The sequence below is a fragment of the Talpa occidentalis genome, unplaced genomic scaffold (genome assembly GCF_014898055.3).
Source record: "Talpa occidentalis isolate TD23 unplaced genomic scaffold, MPIMG_talOcc4v2.1 talOcc4.4, whole genome shotgun sequence".
In the NCBI taxonomy this organism is placed as follows: domain Eukaryota; kingdom Metazoa; phylum Chordata; class Mammalia; order Eulipotyphla; family Talpidae; genus Talpa; species Talpa occidentalis.
In genome coordinates this window covers 63,050,700-63,074,015 of record NW_023604295.1, presented here as the reverse complement: position 1 = coordinate 63,074,015, position 23,316 = coordinate 63,050,700, and the positions used below count along the sequence as shown (strand labels likewise).

General features: G+C 38.6%; 1 protein-coding gene across 2 annotated transcripts; it reads left to right on the top strand.

Annotated features, from left to right (window-relative positions):
• Positions 1-13,736: 13,736 nt before the first annotated feature.
• Positions 13,737-20,160, top strand: LOC119256855 (olfactory receptor 5H2-like). 2 transcript variants are annotated; one of them, XM_054700679.1, is made up of 3 exons: positions 13,737-13,830; positions 14,474-14,519; positions 19,214-20,160. In XM_054700679.1, the coding sequence occupies exon 3, from the start codon at positions 19,231-19,233 to the stop codon at positions 20,158-20,160; it is 930 nt and encodes a 309-aa protein (XP_054556654.1). In that variant the 5' UTR covers positions 13,737-13,830; positions 14,474-14,519; positions 19,214-19,230. The 2 variants fall into 2 exon arrangements, with proteins under 2 accessions (XP_054556654.1, XP_037380505.1); XM_037524608.2 differs by having other exon boundaries at positions 14,448-14,519.
• The last annotated feature ends 3,156 nt before the right edge of the window (positions 20,161-23,316 follow it).

The following is a 23,316-nucleotide window of genomic DNA, read 5'->3' as shown; positions in this document are numbered from 1 at the left end:
TTTTATATTCCCCAAACAATTGCAACCCCTTTATTTTGACCCCAATCTCTCCCTCCCGCCCCCCTCCCCTCATAAAGTGTCTCTGGTTCATTGGTTGATTATGATTTTCACTTTCTTATAGATATTCATTTTCCTGGTCCCTTATTTAAGGCTTAAATCCATTTTGAGTTGATTTTTGTGCATAGTGTGCAGGAGTAGGCAAGCTTCATTCTTTTGCATGTAGCGACCCAGTTTTCCCAGCACCATCTATTGAACCAACTTTCTTAGATCCAATGCATATTCTTTGCTCTTTTGTCAAAGATTAGTTGACCATAAATCTGTGGGTTTATTTCTGGATTTTCTATTCGATTCCTTGGTCTGTATGTCTTTTCTTGTTCCAATAACCATGCAGTTTGATGATTATGGCTTTGTAGTATAGTTTGAAGTCTAGGAGTGTGATGCCTCCATTCCCTTTCTTTTTTTCAGGAGAGCTTTGCTATTCAGGGTTTTGGTGATTCCATATGAATTTCATCAATAATTGTTCTATTTCTTTGAAGAATGACATTGAGATTTTGATTGGAATAGCATTGAATCTGTATATTGCTTTTGGCAGTATGGCCATTTTAATAATGATTATTCTTCCAATCCATGAGCAGGGGATGACTTTCCATTTCTTTGTGTCTTCTTTATTTCTTTAAACAGTATTTTATAGTTTTCTTTGTATAGGTCCTTTACCTCTTTCATTAGATTTATTCCCAAGTATTTGATTTTTTTTTGTTTTGATAATAAAAGGGATGGTTTTTTTGATTTCTTCTTCTTCAGATTTATTGTTTGTGTATAGGAAGGCTACTGACTTTTGCGTGTTGATTTGTATGATGCCACTTTATTGAACTGATTTGTGAGTTGAATTAGTTTTTCTGTGGAATTTTTGGGGTTCTCTGTGTATATTATCATATCATCTGCAAAAAGTGATAGTCTGACTTCTTCTTTTCCTTTTTGGATTCCTTGTATGTCTCTCTCTTGTCTTATAGCTCTGGCTAGGACTTCCAGTATTATATCAAAAAGCAGTGGTGAGAGTGGACATCCTTGTCTTGTTCCAGATCTTAATGGAAATGCTTTCAGCTTTTCACCATTGAGAATGATACTGGCTGTTGGCTTGTCATATATGGCCTTTATGATGTTGAGGTATGTTCCTTGTATCCCAAGAATTTCAAGGGCTTTTATCATAAATGTGTGTTGCACTTTGTCAAAAGCTTTCTTGGCATCTATTGATATTATCTTATGGTTTTTATATTTCCTTTTGTTGATGTGATGGAGAACGATGATTGATTTTCAGATGTTGAACCATCCTTTTGTCCCTGGAATGAAAACTACTTGGTCGTGGTGAATTATCTTATGGATACATTGTTGGATTCTGATAGCTAAATTTTTATTGAGGTTTTTTGCATCAGTGTTCATTAGGGAGATTGGCCTGTAGTTTTCTGTTTTTGTGTTGTCCTTGTTTGGTTTTGGTATTAGTGTAATGTTGGCTTCATAGAGCGTGTTTGGTACTATCCCTTCCTTCTCAATATTTTGGAAGAGTTTGTGAAGGACAGGCACTAATTCGTTTCTGAACAATTGGTAGAATTCATTTGTAAATCCATCAGGTCCCAGGCTTTTGTTTTTGGGGAGGTTTCTGATTACCATTTCAGTTTCACTGCTTGGAATTGGTCTGTTCAGCTGTTCTATTTCTTCTTTATCTAGCTTTGGGTGATTGTAGAGTTGTAGGAATTTGTACATCCCCTCCAGATTGTTGAACTTTTTTCCATATAACTGTTCATAGTAGTTTCTGATTATTCTTTTGATTTCTGCTGCGTCTGCTGTGATTTCCCCTCTTTCATTTATGATCCAGTTTAATTGTGCTTTCTCCCTTTTTTCCTTTGTGAGCCTGGCTAGGGGTTTGTCTATTTTATTTATTTTTTCGAAGAACCAGCTCTTGGTTTCATTGATCTTTTGGATTGTTTTTTCAGTTTCAATTTCATTTATTTCTGCTTTGGTTTTTATTATTTCTTTTCTTTTACTGGTTTTGTTTTTTTTGTTGTTGTTGTTATTCTTTTTCTAGATTTTTGAGCTTCGAGATTAGGTTGTTTCTTTGAGTTCTTTCTTGTTTCTTGATGTGAGCCTCTATTGCTATATATTTTCCTCTTATTACTGCTTTTGCTGCATCCCATACATTTAGAAAATTGGTGTCCTTCTTGCCATTCAATTCAAAGAATTTTTTAATTTCTTCTTTGATCTCCTCATTAGTCCTGTGGTCTTCCAGTAGTGTGGTTTTCTATCTCCATGAGGTAGGAGAGTTCCTTGTCTTCTTTTTATGGTTTATTTCTAGTTTGATGCCTTCATGGTCAGAAAAGATGGTTGGTATGATTTCAATCTTGGTTTATCTGTTGATGTTTGTCTTGTGCCCCAGTATGTGATCGATCCTTGAGAATGATCTGTGTGCACATGAGAAAAATGAGTACTCAGATTTTTTTGGTTTTAGTGTTCTATAAATGTCTGTTAAGCACAAGCTCTCTAGATCCTTATTTAGAGCTTTAGTGTCTTTACTTTTTTTTTTTTTTAAATATTTATTTATTTATTTACACAAGCATTGGGTATAGTGAGAAGTATGGTAGGGTGAGAGAATTCACCAGGGCCAGAGCGGGGAGCAGAGCAGGCAGAAGGACCGAAGTACACTGCTGAGGGGAGCAGTGGGCTGCAGGAGAGGTTTGCACGCCATGTGGGACCCTCCTCCTGTGGCCGCGGAGCAGCCGGGATTCTAACCAGCGCTGCAGAGCATGCAGGCAGCTTCGCAACCCAGCGCTCAAGTGCTGCACCACTGGGGAGGCCCTCTTTACTTATTTTTTGTCTCGTTGATCTATCCATTGTTAATAGTGGTGTGTTGAAGTCTCCCACTATGTATGTGTTTTCTCTGATGTGTGTTTTCAAAGATGATAATTGTTGTCTTATATCAAAGATGATAATAGTTGTCTTATATTAATAGTTGTTCAAAGATGATAATAGTTGTCCTTCGTTTGGTGAATATATGTTAATGAGTTATTTCTTGTTGAAGTATTGTCCCCTTGATCATAATATAGTGACTGTTGGGGTCTCTTTTTACCTTTTTGAGTTTGAAATCTGTTTCATCTAATAAAAGTATAGCTGTTCCTGCTTTCTTTTTTGGTCCATTTGCTGGTAGGATTTTTTTCCATCCTTTAACTTTGAGTGTATTTTTATCTTTTGTAGCTAAATATGTTTCCTGGAGACAGAAAAAGGTTGGGTTTTGTTTCTTAATCCAGCCAGCGACTCTGTGTCTCTTTATTGAAGAGTTTAGTCCATACATTTAGAGTTAATATTGATATGTTAGCATATGTATTAGCCATTGTGTTTGTCTTTCCTTTGATTATATTTATTGATTCTTTTAATAACTTTTTTTCCTTTTTTTTTTAAATAATAGATTTTATTTTTATATTCCCCATACAATTGCAGTGCCCGCATTCTGACCCCAATCCCTCCCCTCCCGCACCGCACCCCCCAAAAAGTGTCTCTGGTTCATAGTTTTTTGTTGATTTTGATTTTCACTTTCTTAAAGTTATTAATTTTCCTGGTCCCTTATTAAATTTTCTAGATTCCTGCTACTAGTGAGACCATCCGGTATTTTTCTTTTTCTTTCTGGCTTATTTCGCTGAGCATGATCCATTCCAGCGCCATGCATGTTGCTGCAAATTGCATGTGTTTATCTTTTTTGAATGCTGAGTAATATTCCATGGTATATATGTACCACATCTTCTTGATCCAGTCATCTATTTTTGGGCATTTAGGCTGTTTCCAAAGCTTAGCTATTGTAAACAGTGCTGCTATAAACATAGGGGTGCAGGTGCTCTTTGGAATTGAAGTTTCTGGTGTCCTTTGGTAAATACCTAGGAGTGGAATTGCTGGATCATATGGAAGCTCTATGTTTAGTAGGTCAAAAAATCTCCACACAGCTTTCCATAGTGGTTGGACCAGTTTGCACTTCCACCAACAGTGCAGAAGTGTTCCTTTTTCTCCGCACCCTCGCCAACATTTGTTGTTGCTAGTTTTTTTAATATGTGCCATTCTCACTGGTGTAAGATGGTATCTCATTGTAGTTTTGATTTGCATTTCCCTGATTATGAGTGATGTTGAACATTTTTTCATATACCTGTTGGCCATTTGCATTTCCTCTTAGAGAAGTTTCTTTTTAGCTCTTCTGCCCATTTTTTTCACTGTATTATTTTCTTTGTTGTTGTTGAGTCTCATCAACTCTTTGCAGATTTTTGTGATCAGTCCTTTATCATCAGTGTTGTGTGCAAAAATGTTCTCCCAGTTGGTGGGATTTCTCTTTGTTTTTGTTATTGTCTCTTTTGCTGTGCAGAAGCTCTTTAATTTGATGTAGTCCCAGCTGTTGATCTTTGCCTTCACTATCACAGCTTTGGCTGATGTGTCTGTAAAGAAGTCTTTGATGTGAATATCACGTAGTGTTTCGTCTATATTTCCTTCTATGTATTTTATGGTATCAGGTCTTATGTCTAGTTCTTTAATCCATTTTGAGTAGATTTTTGTGTATGGTGTGAGGTAGTGGTCAAGCTTCATTCTTTGCATGTAGTGACCCAGTTTTCCCAGCACCATGTATTGAACCAACTTTCTTTGCTCCAATGCATATTCTTTGCTCTTTTGTCAAAGATTAGTTGATCATAAATCTGTGGGTTTATTTCTGGATTTTCTATTCGATTCCATTGGTCTGTATGTCTGTTCTTGTTCCAATACCATGCAGTTTTGATGATTATGGCTTTGTAGTATAGTTTGAAGTCTGGAGTGATGCCTCCATTCCCTTCTTTTTTTTTCAGGAGAGCTTTGGCTATTCGGGTTTTTGGTGATTCCATATGAATTTCATCAATAATTGTTCTATTTCTTTGAAGAATGACATTGAGATTTTGATTGGAATAGCTTTGAATCTGTATATTGCTTTTGGTAGGATGGCCATTTTAATAATGTTTATTCTTCCAATCCATGAGCAGGGGATGTCTTTCCATTTTTTGTGTCTTCTTTCTTTTTAACAGTGTTTTATAGTTTTATTTGTATAGGTCCTTTACCTCTTTTGTAAGATTTATTCCAAATATTTGATTTTTTTTGTTCAATAATAAAAGGGATGGTTTTTTTGATTTCTTCTTCTTCAGATTTATTGTTTGTGTATAGGAAGGCTACTGACTTTTGCGTGTTGATTTTGTATCCTGCCACATTACTGAACTGATTGATGAGTTGAATTAGTTTCTCTGTGGAGTTTTTGGGGTTCTCTATGTATATTATCATATCATCTGCAAATAGTGACAGTTTGACTTCTTCTTTTCCTATTTGGATTCCTTGTATGACTTTCTCTTGTCTTATTGCTCTGGTTAGGACTTCCAGTATTATATTGAAAAGCAGTGGTGAGAGTGGACATCCTTGTCTTGTTCCTGATCTTAATGGAATTGCTTTCAGCTTTTCATCATTGAGAATGATATTGGCTGTTGGCTTGTCATATATTGCCTTTATGATGTTGAGGTATGTTCCTTGTATCCCAAGAATTTCTAGGGTTTTTATCATGAATAGATGTTGCACTTTGTTGAAAGCTTTCTCAGCATCTATTGATATTATCATATGGTTTTTATATTTCTTTTTGTTGATGTGTTGGATAACGTTGATTGATTTTTGGATGTTAAACCATGCTTGTGTCCCTGGAATGAATCCTACTTGGTCGTGGTGAATTATCTTATGGATACATTGTTGGATTCTGATAGCTAAAATTTTATTGAGGATTTTTGCATCAGTGTTCATTAGGGAGATTGGCCTGTAGTCTTCCTTTTTTGTGTTGTCCTTATTCGGTTTTGGTATTAGTGTAATGTTGGCTTCATAGAACATGTTTGGTATTGTCCCTTCCTTCTCAATTTTTTGGAAGAGTTTGTGAAGGATAGGCACTAATTCATCACAGAATCCATTTGTAAATCCATCAGGTCCTGGGCTTTTGTTTTTGGGGAGGTTTTTGATTACCATTTCAATTTCGCTGCTTGTAATTAGTCTGTTTAGGTGTTCTATTTCTTCTTTATCTATCTTTCGGTGATTGTAGAGCTGTAGGAATTTGTCCATCTCCTCTAGATTGTTGAACTTGTTTCCATATAACTGTTCATAGTAGTTACTGATTATCTTTTGATTTCTGCTATGTCCGTTGTGATTTCTCCTCTTTCATTTATGATCCTGTTTATTTGTGCTTTCTCCCTTTTTTCCTTTGTGAGCCTGGCTAGGGGTTTGTCTATTTTATTTATTTTTTCGAAGAACCAGCTCTTGGTTTCATTGATCTTTTGTATTGTTTTTTTTTAGTTTCAATTTCATTTATTTCTGCTTTGGTTTTTATTATTTCTTTTCCTCTACTGGTTTTGGTGTTTTTTTGTTGTTGTTTTTCTAGATCTTTGAGCTTCGAGATTAGGTTGTTTCTTTGAGTTCTTTCTTGTTTCTTGATATGAGCCTCTATTGCTCTATATTTTCCTCTTATTACTGCTTTTGCTGCATCCCATACATTTAGGATATTGGTGTCCTCCTTGTCATTCAATTCAAAGAATTTTTTAATTTCCTCTTTGATCTCCTCATTAGTCCAGTGGTCTTCCATTAGTGTGGTTTTTAGTCTCCATGAGGTAGGAAAGTTCCTTGCCTTCTTTTTATGGTTTATTTCTAGTTTGATGCCTTCATGGTCAGAAAAGATGGTTGGTATGATTTCAATCTTGGTTTATCTGTTGATGTTTGTCTTGTGCCCCAGTATGTGATCGATCCTGGAGAATGATCCGTGTGCGCTTGAGAAAAATGTGTACTCCGTTTTTTTGGGGTTTAGTGTTCTATAGATGTCTGTTAAGCCCAAATGCTTTAGGTCCTTATTTAGAGCTTTAGTGTCTTTACTTATTTTTTGTCTTGTTGATCTATCCATTGTTGATAGTGGTATGTTGAAGTCTCCCACTACGTATGTGTTTTCTCTGATGTCTGTTTTCAGAGATGCCAATAGTTGTCTGATATATTTTGGTGTTCCTTCGTTTGGTGAATATATGTTAATAAGTGTTATTTCTTCTTGAAGTATTGTCCCCTTGATCATAATGTAGTGACCATTGGGGTCTCTTTTCATTTTTTTTGAGTTTGAAATCTGTTTTATCTAATAAAAGTATAGCTGTTCCTGCTTTCTTTTTTGGTCCATTTGCTTGTAGGATTGTTTTCCATCCTTTAACTTTGAGTCTTTTTTTATCTTTTGTAGCTAAATGTGTTTCCTTGAGACAGCAAAAGATTGCGTTTTGTTTCTTAATCCAGGCTACAACTCTTTGTCTTTTTATTGAAGAGTTTAGTCCATTTACATTTAGAGTTAATATTGATATGTTAGCATCTGTTGCCATTGTGTTTGTCTTTCCTTTGATTTTATTTATTTATTCTTTTAATAACTTTTTTTTTTTTTGGCCTTCTTTCATTGTAATTCGTCCCTCTGAGGTTCTGGCTTTAGGATTCCTTGTAGTATTTTTTGGAGTGGGGGTTTAGTCGTAATGAAATTCCAGAGTTTCTGTTTGTCTGCGTAGGTCCTTATTCTTTCTTCATAGAGGAAGGAGATCTTTGCGGGATAGAGTATTCTTGGTTGGCATCTGTTTTCTAGGAGTCTGTTGACTATGTCCCTCCACTCTCTCCTTGCCTGTAGTGTTTCTTCAGAGAAGTCTGATGTCAGCCTGATTGGTTTTCCTTTGAATGTTATCTGTTTCTTCCCTCTTGTCAGCTTCATTATTTTTTCCTTGTCCTGGATTCTTGGGAGGTTTACTATTATGTGTCTTGCTGTATTTTTCCTTTCATCGTGGAAGTTTGGTGTTCTTCTTGCTTCTTGTATATCAATTTTCAGCTCCTTCTTCATGTTTGGGAAGTTCTCTTCAATTATATCCTTGAATATTGTCTCTGTTCCTACATCTCTCTCCTCTCCTTCTAGTATTCCTAGAACTCTTATATTTCCTTTCCTCATGGAGTCAGAGTTCCCGAAGTCTTTCTTCGTTCTTTTTCCTTAGTACTTCTCTTTCCTTTTCTGTTTTTGTTCTTTTTATTTCTGTCTTCAAGAGTACTTATTCGTTCTTCCATTTCATCTATTCTGCTTTCATTGCTTTTCCCAGAGTTCTTTAGTTTCTCCATTAATTCTTTGATCTTCTGCATTTCTTTTGCTTCCCTCTTTAAGGACTCAATTTCATTCTTCTGACCATTGTTTTCCCTCTTTAGGAACTCAATATCCTTCTTCTGATCATTGTTTTCCTTTATGAGTTCTGTCATTTTTTTAATCACGGCAATTTTAAATTCTCTTTCTTGAAGGCTCAGAAGTTCTTCCAAGTTACTGTCGTTGCAATCTGGGGGGTGGTTTTCTTTTTGTGGTGTGCTTTTTTCCTGAGGGGTTGTTAGGTTGCGTGTGTTTCTTCTACTCCCTACTGTCTGTTTTCTAATTTGTCGTATGCATTGGGACACTGTGTTTCTGGGACTGGCCAGCATCTTGGGTGAGCTTCTCCGCTCCCCTCTGGCTCCTCCAGGAGCCATCTGTCAGTTTCAATCAGTCTTTACTGAAGAAAGGTCCCTGTTCTAAAATGCTGATGTGGGTACACACTCCCCTGTGCGCTTGGTCTGCCCGGTGGTGGTTCCCTCTCCCCCTCTGGGTTTGGACTGCAGGCCTGAAGGGGCCCGGCATGGGCGAGCTTCCCCACTCACCTCTTGCTCCTGAGGGAGCCTTCTGCAGGCAGTCTTTACTGAAGAAATGTCCCTGTTTTAAAATGGCGATGCGGGACGCACTCCCTGCGCGTCTGGTCTCAGACACACTCTTCTGCGTGCCCAGTCTGCCCTGGCTGTGGGTGCCCGCTCCCCCTGTGGGCTCAGACTGCTGGTCTGAAGGGGCCTGGGTTGGGCTAACTTCCCAGCTGGCCACGGACTCCTCCAGGAGGCTTCTGCAGGTCAAGCAGTCTTTTCCGAAGAAAGGTGTTAGTGACTTTTTTTTCTGGTCGCTAGGTGGCACCAGAGATCTCTCCTAGAGCCCTTGGGGAGCTGTGTTTTTCACCCCGTGGGAAGGAACAGAGCGGGAATGGTAGGGAAAACCTCAACAGCTTTGGGGTGCTGTGTCTGCCTTGTGCCCCACCAACGTGGAGGGCCCATGTCCCGAATTTCATGCCCCGGGTCTCAGTTCCAAAGCCCTCAGGTCCAGGACGTGGGCTGTAGCCCAGATCAGTGGCCCCAGGAATGGCGCCTTTTGCACCCCGCTCCCGTGTCCGGGCGCCTGGTTTCTGATTACTCAGTGAGGGACTTTTACCTCAGTGAGGGCCCCAGTGCGTCTCCCTGCAAGCCTAGGTCGCAGGCGCAGGGACCTGGGCAGCCACGATCCAGATCCACGTTTGCTTTTCAAGTGCACCGCTTTTCCACACCAAGCTTACCGGGGGGGCCGGGGCTGTGTGCAGGTCTCCAGAGTCTCTGCTGTTCTCTAATGGCGCCTGGAGCCGTTCGCTCACTGCTGAGGCGAATCCTGCAGGGTTATCCACAGCTCCCGTTCGCGGGGTGTGGTGGCTGCAATAGTTCCTTTCCACTAACAGTCCCGCTTGATGCATGGTTTGTTCTTGTTGGTCGTTATAGTTTGTTTTTTCCTCCTTTCTGTTGGTGGGAGAGTGCGGACTCTGTGGGTGGGGGAGGGGAGCAGGGTTCTGCGCTTTCCTCCCTTCTAGTCCTCTTTTATGGCCACTTTCTTCTTCGGGTAGTTTGCTGGAGTCGTCTGTTTATCTTCCGTGTCCCAGTTCTCACTGGGAGCTGCTGCTTTTCCTCCCTATTAACTTTTTTTTAATGGGAGATCTTACTCGCAGCGTCTCCTCGCCGCCATGTTGCTCCGCCACTCCCCTCTTTTAATAACTTTTTTTGGCCCTCTTTCATTGTTATTCGTCCCTCTGAAGTTCTGGCTTTAGGACTCCTTGTAGTATTTTTTGCAGCAGGGGTTTAGTTGTAATGAAATTCCAGAGTTTATGTTTGTCTGGGAAGGTCCTTATTCTTTCTTCATAGAGGAAGGAGAGCTTTGTGGGATAGAGTATTCTTCCTTGGCATCTGTTTTCTTGGAGTCTGTTGACTATATCCCTCCACTCTCTCCTTGCCCACAGTGTTTCTTTGGAGAAGTCTGATGTCAGTCTGATTGGTTTTCCTTTGAATGTTATGTGTTTCTTCCCACTTCAGCTTCATTATTATTTCCTTGTCTTGGATTCGTGGGAGAAAAGCAAAATATTCTTATTCTTATTACTAACATAGCTCCTGGAATACAGTATGACACAATATCTGAGGGAAGTCTCATAATTAGAAATTTGGTGAAAAATACAAAATATAGACGAATTTGAAAAAAATAACACTGGCTTTACTTATTCTACCAAATCAATACCAACAACCTCTGGAAACACCATCAAACACAGCCAGACATACATGGCACTCCTGTTTGCCAGAAATATATCTGACCAATTCCAATATGTGATAGGCAGGAAGGAAGGGGGAGCCAGGTGAAAGAAAATTAGGGCTATTATCTTTTTAACGTACCTAGGAATAGTATTGAATTTCAAATCACAGAAAGGACATGTTTTGTATTGGGATTTAGCTGTTGTTTGTTTTCTAAATCAAGCCATATTATATCTTTAAATAAGGATATTATTTAAATATTATACCATTTGAAGCAATTTTCAGCATATTGTAATATATCTAATGCCTTTGTAAGCATATTATTGACCTCTGTTTGACTTCTAATTAGAGTAAAATGATAGGACATATATATTGCCTACCCTTGTCTTTATTAACAGTTCTATGAAATATTTACTAATAAAAGTTTCTAACCCCCAAAAAAATCTACATCCAGACATAATTTTAAACTACTATCTGGACATTCTGTGGGCCAGGGAAGATAAAATTAACCAAATCCATAGCAGAGGATAAAAGCTATACAGACCAACAAACCAGAAAATGATGCAGTGCTGCTTGGGACTGTAATCCCTCCTCTCTGTCCTCCCGCCAATAGGATGTCGGGACTTTAAAGGATATTGGAGGTCCAACCATAGACCTGAAGTCTTAAAGAAGGGAGCACACAGAAGTGCACACAGAAAGATGCAGTCTGAAAAGGACTGCATGGTAATGTCTGTTCAGTTTTCCCCCACGATACCAAGACAGCAACAGCAACAACAGGTCTACTTTGCACTTCCAACCTTCCATACTTGGCCCTGATCTAGAACGAAAAACCTAAAACTAAAACCATAGCTCCACCTCCCAGGCAAAAAGAAAAGCACCCATGAAGTAACCAAATGTACAAGGAGAGCACATTTTGTAACCAGATCAAATATCCTAGCAATATGGAATCCATTAAAAGAATAATAAACTACCTAAAATCAAACTTAAACACAGATGTAATAATAAAATCTGGTGCCCAGAGAACTGGACAACCACATGGAAAAGAATGAAACAGACTACCCCTGACAGTGTCTAACAGTATACACAAAAATTAGCTCAATATGAACTAAGGACTGAAATGTAAGACTTGAAATAATAAAATACATAGATGAATACATAAGTAACAAGCTCCTCAACTAATAGCCTTAGTAATAATTTTTGCATGTCTCTAGAAGCAAGACTAACAAGCAAAAATTAACAAGTGAGACTACATCAAACTTAAATAACCACGCGAGAAAGAACCATTGTTGAAAGGAAAACGCAACCCATAAAATGAGAACATATTTGTCTATATCAGAGTTGATAATTAATATATATGTATAAAGAACTCATGACTCCAACAACAAAAAGACAAGCAGCCTGAATAAAAGTGAGTAGAAGATCTGAATAGACACTTTTCCAAAGAAGACATAGAAATGGTAGCCTAATGCACAAAACAAATTTCAAGATGTCTTATCGGGAAATGCAAATCAAGGTAACAATAAGGTATCATATCACACCGTAAAAATGACTATTATCATAAAGACAAGAAACAACTAACTATGTGAGGGAGGATGTGGAAAGAAGGAAACTCTCAATACCACTGGTGGTAACGTAAGTTGGTGCAGCCATTGTGAAAATCAATATGGACACTCCTCAAAAGACAAGAATACAAATGCCCTTTACTAACTCTGGGAATTTACCTAAGAATATGAAAACTACAAATGGAGAGATATATGCACACTCAAGCCATTACATCATTACTTGCAATAGCCTAGCACTGGAAACCTAATTCCCATGGACAGGTGATGGGGTAATGAAGTGGTGTTTATACACAATGGGGTGCTACTCAGCTACAATAATCCATGCAGTTTCCACTTGCAACTATATGGGTGGACCTAGAAGGTATTATGCTCAGTGATAAAAGTCAGATGGAAGAAAAGCAAAGAATGTATGTCTTCTCTCATATATGATAAGCACATAGAGGAACAAAATGAATGATGTAATTAAAGGAAAGGAACTTGCAGAGTGTAAGAACACAGTAGTCATGGCAGAAGAGAAGGGGGAAGAAGGATGGGGAAATGGAAACAAATGGTTTACTGTATTTTGATCAATGCAAACTTGAATTCTGGTCGCAAACATGGGCAGCAGATGCAGAATTTGATTTTAAAGGCTGTACTACAATATAATGATCTTATTAACCAAAATTCAGTGAAAGAAAGAACTCTCTGGGTTGGTATTTTGAAATAGTCCACAGACCTATACACAGGACAGGACTACAGAGAGATTCTGCAAGGGATCTTCCTCAACTCCATTGTGGACTTCGAGTCCATGTTTCATTGTTAGTCAGGATCAGTCACCCATCCAGCATAGTAATCCCCTTGCTTGTCTGGAAATTCAAAGAAATATGGAACCCAAAGAGACCTAGTAGTGGTCTTAACTTCCCACTCCCACAGTCCAGCAGAACGATCCCTCCCTCTGAAACAGAAAGAAAAATATCAGATGGTTTCATTTACAGGAGGAATATAGAGGAACCAAACAAGGGATAAGGAAAAAAAAATAACTATACTAAGGTAAAAATCAAAATCAACAGGCAACTAGAATCCAGAGACATTCTGTAATGGAGGAGAAGGGGGAGGGATCAGGACAGAGGTGGGACGAGAACAAGGGACTATGATGATGATGCACAGGTGAATTGGTGGTGGAAACTTCATGGGAAATGATAAATTGTACAAAAATGAAGGATGATTTAATATATATATATATGAAGGAATGTCATATATATGAAGGAAGCACTGGAACACAGACAGAAACTCCTCCACAGCCTCTTCTGAGAATAAACTAATCAACAAAGAAAAAATATTTGTATTCAAAGATATGGAGTAAAATTAGGAGATAATTTCACCTGATACACCTTGCTTCTACCTTTGCATAACAGCCATATATATCTTTTCTGTTGCTTCTAAATCAATCTAAACTACCCAGTCATAATCCAGGGTGGCCAACATTGAGGGCCCTGTGCATGAAAGGAGTCCAGAGGCAAACATTGTTAGAAATGAAGATTCTAAGGTGACTCTCAGATCTCCTGAAATAGAATCTACATTTGAACAAAGTCTCCAGGAGATAGAAAAGTACTAAAGTTTGGGAAGCACTGATCTAGGACACCTCTCACTGTGCTCATTTGGTTTTTTTGTTTTTTGTTTTTTTTGTTTTTACTTCCCCAAACTACTTTACTGCCCATCCAATCCTTGGAAATCTATTAGTATTTCTCATTGTATTTCAGCTTCAAGGGATATGGGGGATTAGCACATGTGTGGATGTAATCACCTTCTCTGATACAACTAAGTGACCAAGGTAAGTCACTTTAATATTAACTCCTCCCTCCTTTCATGCATTCTGACATTAAATTCATTGAGTGTTGCCCCGCTGCTCTATCCCTTATTTAGTAAGTATCCACAATCCAGTTTGCATGTTGACGATAACTTTTGTGGCGTAGGCTCCTATGAGAATATAGAACTCTGTCCTCTTTAAAATAATGTATGGTTAGCTCAGAAAAGACCATACTGGTCAGAGCACTCACAGTAACATACACAACTGAAGTTTTCTATAAACATGTCAAAAATATCCTCTGTATTGGGAAATACTGTATAAAACGAGTTCACTGAAAACAGTCTGGACTGACCTGATGTTTATGGACTGTAATACCCTGTGGGACAACTTGGACTTCTTACACATGATCAAATCCACAATGCCCAGAACAACTTAGCTTTGTCCTTAAGGGAATTCTTGGGCACTAATGTGGAAATTTTACGTCTTCACTCCTTCATCTTCTGGCAAAGGCATACATTTATACAATTGGTTGACTCTGGTGTTCAAAATAAACATATATTTGACGTTTTTCTGAGCTTGAAAAAAAGAAGTCTCCAAACGAAGCAGCATGCAAGGAACTGTGACCTATGTTTTCATTCCAGTGCTACTGTATTTTTATTCACTCTAGAAAACTAACACTTTGAAAGGATCTTCTCAATTTTGCACAAGCATGGGTGAGTTAGAAATAATTTTTCTAATATTCATCATCCATTACAGAAAAAGTTAAACTACTATATTAATTCAAAATAATTTAGGTTGGGTTCAAGATGCAAAAGTAGCCAGAAGAAAAATATCACTTAGATTAATTAGATTATTTAATTACTTAATCAATGTATTTAATTTTTGTGCTGTCAGGATAAACAAAACACCAAAGACTAAACCATTCCCCTTCAATGTTTGATTCACCTGTTATCATAATGATAATGACTTTATAAGGCAGTTATTGGTAAATAGTAACTTTAAACAATTTTCATTTGAACTGGGTTAAAGATTCAAGTGATAATGTTTCCTATGTAAGAAATCTTTGTGGTTATTCCCATAAAGAGTTACATTCTCTTTAACAATCACCTTCTCTGAGTAAAACTAGTGACTAAGGTAAGTCACTTTAAGATTAACTCCTCTCTCTCTTCATCCATTCTCATATTATATGCATTTCCCTCTGCTCTATGTCTTAGAGAGTACCCACACTCTATGTGACTTAGGTAATTTTTAATTATTAGGTTATCTGGAAGGCAAAGAAGAAACCCAATGAAAAACAAACATATTTAACAGCTGTAATTACAGATCCTGCTATTTATATCACCAGCTTTAGGTTCCAGTCTTTGGCATAATGTATTCTGCTAATAAAACAGGTGATCTTAAGTAAAACCAAAGAATATCTAGAGAAAATTCTAATAACTGTTAGTAACAAAAAGTAAAGTAATTTAAATATGGCAAAAACTTTCAGGCAGTGAACACTTAAGTATACATGAATATACAATGTAAAATTAGAATGAAAGTCTCTGTTTAAACAAACACCACAGGAAAATAAAGTTGGGATTACAGATAACAGAAATAAAGGATTCCCTGAGCTGACAACTTTTAATGAGAACCAGTTAAGACAACTATTTACTGCTTCATCTGTACCATTCTCCTGTTTCATCTGCAGTCTTTCTCTTACATATCACACTACTTCATTGCCTTCTCTTTCCACATTGCCTTGTCTCCATTATTTTCTGCTTCCTGTGTTAGCTCCCTCTGGTTTTCATTTCACCTACGTAATTACTTATTCAAGTCCCCCCGCCCTTCTTCTCTCAATGTCCTCCTCTGGCTTTTGAAAACTTTCATGACAGTATTCTGCAGGACAAAAATTCACATCTGTCTATGGGCATAGACAAAAGCCAAATGAAATAAATGTCCTCCACAGTTGTCAGAGCAGTTTCATTTTCCACACTGTTGTACCACTTGCTTCCCATTCACTTATTATCCTCTGACCTCAACTCCACAACAAACCCCAAAATGCTCTTTAAAAAGCCACTCTATAAACAAGGCTGTTTAAAAACAAAAAAGAAAAATATAAAAAGCCACTATGAGTCTCTCAGTTTCCATACTAAATGATCTGCTTTGTTTGTTTTCTATCCAAGCAGAGCATTCATACTGGATTTTTGCACTGTATTTCAATTTGCCCTTCTTTAGTGTTTTAGTGTTCACAACATTAATTATATTATTCACACCTGCTTCTCAGTTCATGCTGCTTAATATCCTTTTCTGGTCTCTCACTAAGCCCTTTTGGGTGAACCAAGGTTCCTGGATGCAAGAGGATGGGAGATAACTGAGTAGAAACTGGCTCTAAAAGAGACATGAAAGGGAGGTTGGAGAATCCACTGAAAAGTGCGCAGGGATATAGGAAACAAAGGAGCCCATCAATAGTCCATGTCATGTCCCAACACTAGCTCAATGAGAGTTGTCACTCTCCCTGAATTTGGACCACCAGAAACTCACACCGACAATGCCACTGTTGTGGATATGGGACACAACTGCTGGCCTTCATAGGATTGCCTTTGAATCTAATACTCTCTTTTGAAACTGCACGTCTTTCTTCCTCTCCCCATATTCCAGATGCAGGTTCAGTGATTCGACTTGCCAAATCCAGGCATCCCTCTCACTCTAGGACAAAGGGGAATGGGAAAGTGAGTTTCTAGCTCTTTGGGCTTTTTTGACTGTGTGGTTACCTCTGCAAGCCACAAAGATTGGGTGGTAGAAAAGGGGATCAGATGTTGGCCATCTAATACATGCTGTGCATTTTCTTTGTAATCTCTTTCCTATACCTTCAAGTTTTTTTCTATTCCCTCCCTCTCGTTCTGCACACATTCCAATGGACAGTTCTTTTTCAGTCTCCCCCATGACTCCTGATATTATTTCCGTTGAGATCTAGGAGACTCATGCCACTAATCTCATTTTACCTGGATGTTCAGATGACACTCTCCACAATAGCACTGCCACTGAATTCTTGATTCAAGTTTTAATGACCCTCAGCTCAATCAGGTGAGTCCTCTCTGCTTCACTGACATGCCCTGCATGTCTAAAGTCACCAAGTGCTCATGCCTCTACGGTCCAAAACCCTTTGTCTCTATTTCTCTTCCTTGTCACTCCCAAGGTCCTATCACCCAAGGGCTGGGAATGTTATCTCAACTTGAGCACTTCACATTTTATGTTTTTAATATTTTATTTTATCTAATTCTTACATCATTTTTCATTTTTGCACAATGTATGCATTATCATTTTGGTTATATTCCCCATACAATTGCACCACCCCCTTCCTCTCCCCTTCTCTCCCCTGCCCCATAGTGTGTCTCTGGTTTATAGTTGCTTGTTGATTTTAATTTTTACTTTGTATTAATTAGTCTTTTTCCTGGTCCCTTATTTAGGTGTTCTAAATTCCTGCTATGAGTGATACCATCTGGTATTTTTCTTTTTATTTCTGACTTATTTCGCTGAGCATGATCCCTTCCAGCTCCATCCATGTTGCTGCAAACTGCATGTGTTTATCTTTTTTTGATTGCTGAGTAATATTCCATTGTGTATATATCCCACATCTTCTTGATCCAGTCATCTATTTTGGGGCATTTGGGTTGTTTCCATAGCTTAGCTATTGTAAACAGTGCTGCTATAAACATAGGGGTGCAGGTGCTCTTTGGAATTGATGTTTCTGTGTCCTTTGGGTAAATACCTAGGAGTGGAATTGCTGGATCATATGGAAGCTCTAGCTTTAGTAGGTCATGAAATCTCCACACAGCTCTCCATAGTGGTTGGACCAGTTTGCACTCCCACCAAAGGTGCAGGAGAGTTCCTTTTTCTCCACACCCTCGCCAACATTTGTTGTTGCTAGCTTTTTTAATATGTACCATTCTCACTGGTGTAAGATGGTATCTCATTGTAGTTTTGATTTGCATTTCCCCAATTACAAGTGATGTTGAACATTTTTTCATATGTCTGTTGGCCATTTGCATTTCCTCTTTGTGGAAGTTTCTTTTTAGTTTTTCTGACCATTTTTTGACTGCATTATTTTCTTTATTTTTGTTGAATCTCATCAGCTCTTTGTAGAATTTTGTGATGGGTCGTTTATCATTAGTGTTGGAGCACTTCACATTTTTAATCATGTGGAGGTTATTCGTTTTTAAATGTTGATTCTTATATCCTTCTGACAAACTGAGTTAATTTCTACATTAAAACTTCACAATGGGGCCTCCCCTGGTGGTGCAGTGTTTGAACACTGGGTTGCAAATCTGCCTGTAGTCTCTGCACACGTTCCATCTCGGGCTGCCAGCGAGTGTCTCACATGGTGCGCAGACCTCTCCTGCCAAGTCCGCTATCCTCTCAGCAGTGTATTTCATCAGTTTGTCTGTTCTGTTCCCCGCTCTGGCTCTGGCTCATTCTCTCACCCTACTGCCCTTCTCACTGTACCCAGTGCTTGCATAAATAAATAAATAAATCTTTAAAAAACAAAAAACACCAAAAACTTCACAATGGTACTACACAAAACAAGATGATGATATGTAGGTTGCTTTGAAAACCACTACACACCAATTACATTGTCCTGAAGAGTGCTTTGACTGTAGCTTCCTATACATGATGTCTATATTTACTAACATTAACCTAAAAAATTAACTATTAACCTCAAACATTAACCTGAAAAATACACTGTATTGGGCCTCCTGGCTTGCAGCGGGTAGAGCACAGAGCTCTGAAGCTGTCCGCACCTCTGCAGCTGGGTTCAATTCCCAGTGGCCTGGGAGACACACTCTCCTGTCTCACCTGCTGCACCCTTCAGCAGTGTTTAAAGTCTGCCTGCTCCACTCCCTGATCTGTCTCTGATGAATTATCTCACTCTCCCCCATCTCTGGCCTGTACCACACTTCTTGCATAAACAAATAAATCTTAAAAAAATAAAATAAAAATAAAATAAAAAAAACTGCTCTGCAGTATTTCAGTGTACGAGTCTTACCTGAAAAAAGAAGCTCAATATCCTTCACATGACATTCAATTTTATTATCATCCAGATTTTAAAAGTTTATTCAATTGCCTCATTTTCCATATTTTGGTCTCAAAATTTCCCTAAAATTCTCACATCCCTCCTAATTTTTGAGCATGGTCCAGTATTTCCTTTTTATAACATATTAGTTCCTGTATATTTTTGAGCTGAACATATTGTACTTATATTAATTGTTTGAAATCCCCAAAGTAGCTACCTCCTATATAGTAATATTATTTGAAACTGAAAGGGCATTCTGATAGGAATATCATTTATTTTAAATAGATTGCCTCTGCCAATTTATAATTTACAAATCCACTATGAATGCCTTTTGATATTTATTGCATTTCATTTCAGGGAACATCCAATGAGACATGGAAAAGGAAAATGCATCCTTGCTGACAGAGTTTGTTCTCACAGGACTTACATATCAACAGGAGTGGGGAATCCCCTTGTTCCTGGTGTTCTTGGTGATATACCTCTTCACCATTGTGGGGAACCTTGGTCTTATTGCTCTCATCTGGAATGACTCTCAACTGCACATCCCCATGTACTTGTTCCTTGGAAGCCTAGCCTCTGTGGATGCTTTAATATCCTCCTCAGTGACACCCAACATGTTGGTCAAATTCTTTGCCAGGAGAAATGTAATGAATCTTACCGAATGCGTGATGCAATTTTTTTCTTTTGGTATTGGGGTTTCCACAGAATGTTTTCTCTTGGCAGCTATGGCATATGATCGCTATATAGCCATATGCAACCCTTTACGTTACCCAGTGATGATGACCAACAGATTATGCACCCAGCTAATAGCCTCCTCATTTGTATGTGGCACCATTCATTCCATGATTCATACAGGTTTCATATTCAGATTAACCTTCTGCAATGACAATATATTACATCACTTTTTCTGTGATATTAAACCTTTGTTTAAGATTTCCTGTACTGACCCTTCCATTAATATTCTAATAGTTTATATTTTCTCTGGGTTAGTTCAGGTAGTCACTATTACAACTGTTCTTGTATCTTATACACTGGTTCTCTTTACAATCTTAAAAAGGAAGTCTCTAGAGGGTATAAAGAAGGCATTCTCTACCTGCGGAGCCCACCTTTTATCCGTGTCTTTATACTATGGCCCTCTTCTCTTCATGTATGTGCGCCCTAGATCTGCACAGTCAGAAGATCAAGATATGAAAGACTCGCTATTTTACATTGTCATAATTCCTTTCTTAAATCCAATTATCTACAGCCTGAGAAATAAGAAAGTCATAGATTCACTGACAAAATTGATAAAGAGAAATGTTTAGACCTCATACTAATAGCTGTTCTCTAGTACAGCAGTCACAAAATTGTGAATATTAGGTGTTGTTTGTTATGTGCTGATTAGAGTTCAAACCTTATTGCTATGATAATTTTCCTATTACTTTATTGACTTAATGTGTGAATATGTAATGAACTCCTTAAAGCTTGTTAGGTTATTCAAAAACATACAAGTATTTTAATCATGTGCTCATAACATACTAAAATAACTAAAGGAAGAAACAAATGGAACATTTTACATCCTTGTAGTGTTCTTCAAAGTGACTTTATAAATACATTAAGTGCTAAAATAGGCTGTGTCTCAGTGATGCACCTGAATATGAACATTGGCAATATAAGTGAGCAGCCTGGAGACTCGTATCATATTGAAATGCACAGTGTTGGCCCTTTTGTGCTTGAGTAATTCAGGCCACATTTCAGGAATATTGCTAGCATCAAAATGTCTTTAATTCCATTTTATGGAGACTTGGTGAATTTTACCTCTGTGGTGAAAACAAAACTTGTGTCTCTGAGAAATAAAACAAAACAGGGACATAAAGCAGAAAATTTTCAGAGAGTGAAGGCAGGGCCAAACTAAAGATGCGCCCCTCCTCAGACTACATCCATGAATAGCAGGATATAGGGAGGGGCCTCAATTTCTTTGTTATCTTATCAGGAAATTTCTATCTCTGTGTATTATGTTCTGGGGTCATCTTACTAAGTCAGAAACCTAAGTGATTGCATTGAAAGATTAAATGAGGATGGCTTAGAGAAGAGAGATGAGGCAGATTAGGAAGGAAATGGTCTCAATCTTCAGAATGAAAACAAAGATCTAGTAGATATAAATCTTTGGTATGTAAAGGTTGCTGGAATGTGTATTGACCTTGAGGGGCTTTAGATGCCTCTTACCAAAGTTCAAATAATAGTAAGAGGGTATGCAGGCATGCTGTTCAGGGGCTGTCTGGAAAGGCATTAAAATGTGCAAGAATTTGATTGCTTTGTGCTTAAAACTCATTGCTGTGTAGTTTTCCTCACATTCCATATTATTAAAATATAATAAGTGTCCTTTATTTTTAAGGATTTATTTATTTATACATATAAGAACTGGAGTACAAACCAGAGTTTTTTGGGGGTGAGAGGATTGCCCAGAGACAGATTGGGGAACAGAACAGGCAGATCATCTGAAACACACTGCTGAGGGGAGCAGTGGGCAAGTCAGGAGAGGTCTGCTGTGCAGAACATATGGTGACCATATGGGTCACCTCCCTGACCAGGGATCAAACTTGTGCTGTAGTGCCTGTGGTGAGCTTCATGGGTTGCATCTTAACCCCTTGTGCCACAAGGGAGGTCCCCAATAAGTGTCCTATTTTTAGGCCCTTCTCTACCATTCTTCTCTCAACATTAAAATTGAACACACATTCTTACTAATACCATTGCTACCCTTCTCCTCAAATCCTTGCTCTGTGTTCTGAGAAGTTTTAGTTACTCATCTCTTTTATCTCATTGATGCTCACTTTCTTTCTGAACATAGCTGCCTGATCATTCTTTGCTAAATATCTTTGATTAAATCATATCCCTCTCAATAATTTTGAATGGTCACTGCTGCCAGATTATACATGAATAAATATCACCCCACATAGCTGAGATACCTTCAAATAAAATCTGGCTTTAACTATAAAGTTTAATTCTTCACTGTTTTCTATTGGACTCTGGGTTAAACCACAAGAGAGTTATTGAACACTTTGTAGAAAAACCTCATTGTTTTAGTTCATCCTGGCATTCAAGTAGGTCTCCCCACAGAGAATCCCCCCTACCCTTCCACCTCATTATCATTAAAATTGAAATGGGAGACCAGGCGTGCAGAGGAGTGAGTCCCCAGCACCTGCATTTTGCAGCAAGGACCTTTGTTTGGTGGAGACTGTGTGAAACAAGAAGAAGGCTCCCCAAGGAGCCAGAGGTAAGCTGGGAGGCTTGCCCATGCCAGGCGCCTTCTAGCCTACAGTCCCAGCCCAGAGGGGAGCGGCACCCACCACTGGGGCAGACCGGGCATGCAGGGGAGCGCGTTCCCGCATCGCCATTTTGCAGCAGGGACCTTTCTTTGGTGGAGACTGTGAAACCAGCCGAAGGCTCCCTGAGGAGCCAGAGGTAAGCTGGGAAGCTTGCCCATGCCAGGTGCCTTCTAGCCTGCAGTCCCAGCCCAGAGGGGAGTGGCACCCACCGCTAGGGCAGACCAGGCGTGCAGGGGAGCGCATCCCTGGCACCGGCATTTGCAGCAGGGACCTTTCTTTGGTGGAGACTGTGTGAAATCAGCAGAAGTCCCCCAGAGGAGCCAGAGGTGAGCTGGGAAGGTCGCCCAAGATGCCAGCCAGTACCAGCAACACAGTGTCACAAGGAATACGGCAAATTAGAAAACAGGCAGTAGGGAGTAGAAAAACCACATGCAACCCAGCAACTCCTCCCCAAAAAAGCACACTGCAAAAAGAAAACCACCTACCAGATTGCAACGACAGTAACTTGGAAGAACTTCTGAGCCTTCCAGAAAGAGAATTTAAAATTGCCGTGATTAAAAAACTGACAGAAGTAATAAAGGAAAGAAATGATAAGGGAAAAATAATTAATGATCAGAAGAATGAAATTGAGTCCCTAAAGAGGGAAGTAAAAGAAATTCAGGAGATCAAAGAATTAATGGAGGTGCTAAAGAACTCTGGGAAAGCAATGAAAGCAGAATAGATGAAATGGAAGAACGAATAAGTACTCTTGAAGACACAGAAATAAAAAGAACTAAAACAGAAAAGGAAAGAGAAGTACGAAGGAAAAAGAACAAAGAAAGACTTCGAGAACTCTGACTCCATGAGGAAAGGAAATATAAGAGTTATAGGAATCCCAGAAGCGGAGAGAGATGTAGCAACAGAGAAAATATTCCAGGAGATAATGGAAGAGAACTTCCCAAACGCAAAGAAGGAGCTGAAAATTGATATACAAGAAGAAGAAGAACACCAAACATTCATGATGAAAGGAAAAATACAGCAAGACACATAATAGTAAAGCTCCCAAGAATCCAAAACAAGGAAAAAATAATGAAACTGACAAGAGGGAAGAAACAGATAACATTCAATTCAAACCAATCAGGCTGACATCAGACTTCTCCGAAGAAACACTACGGG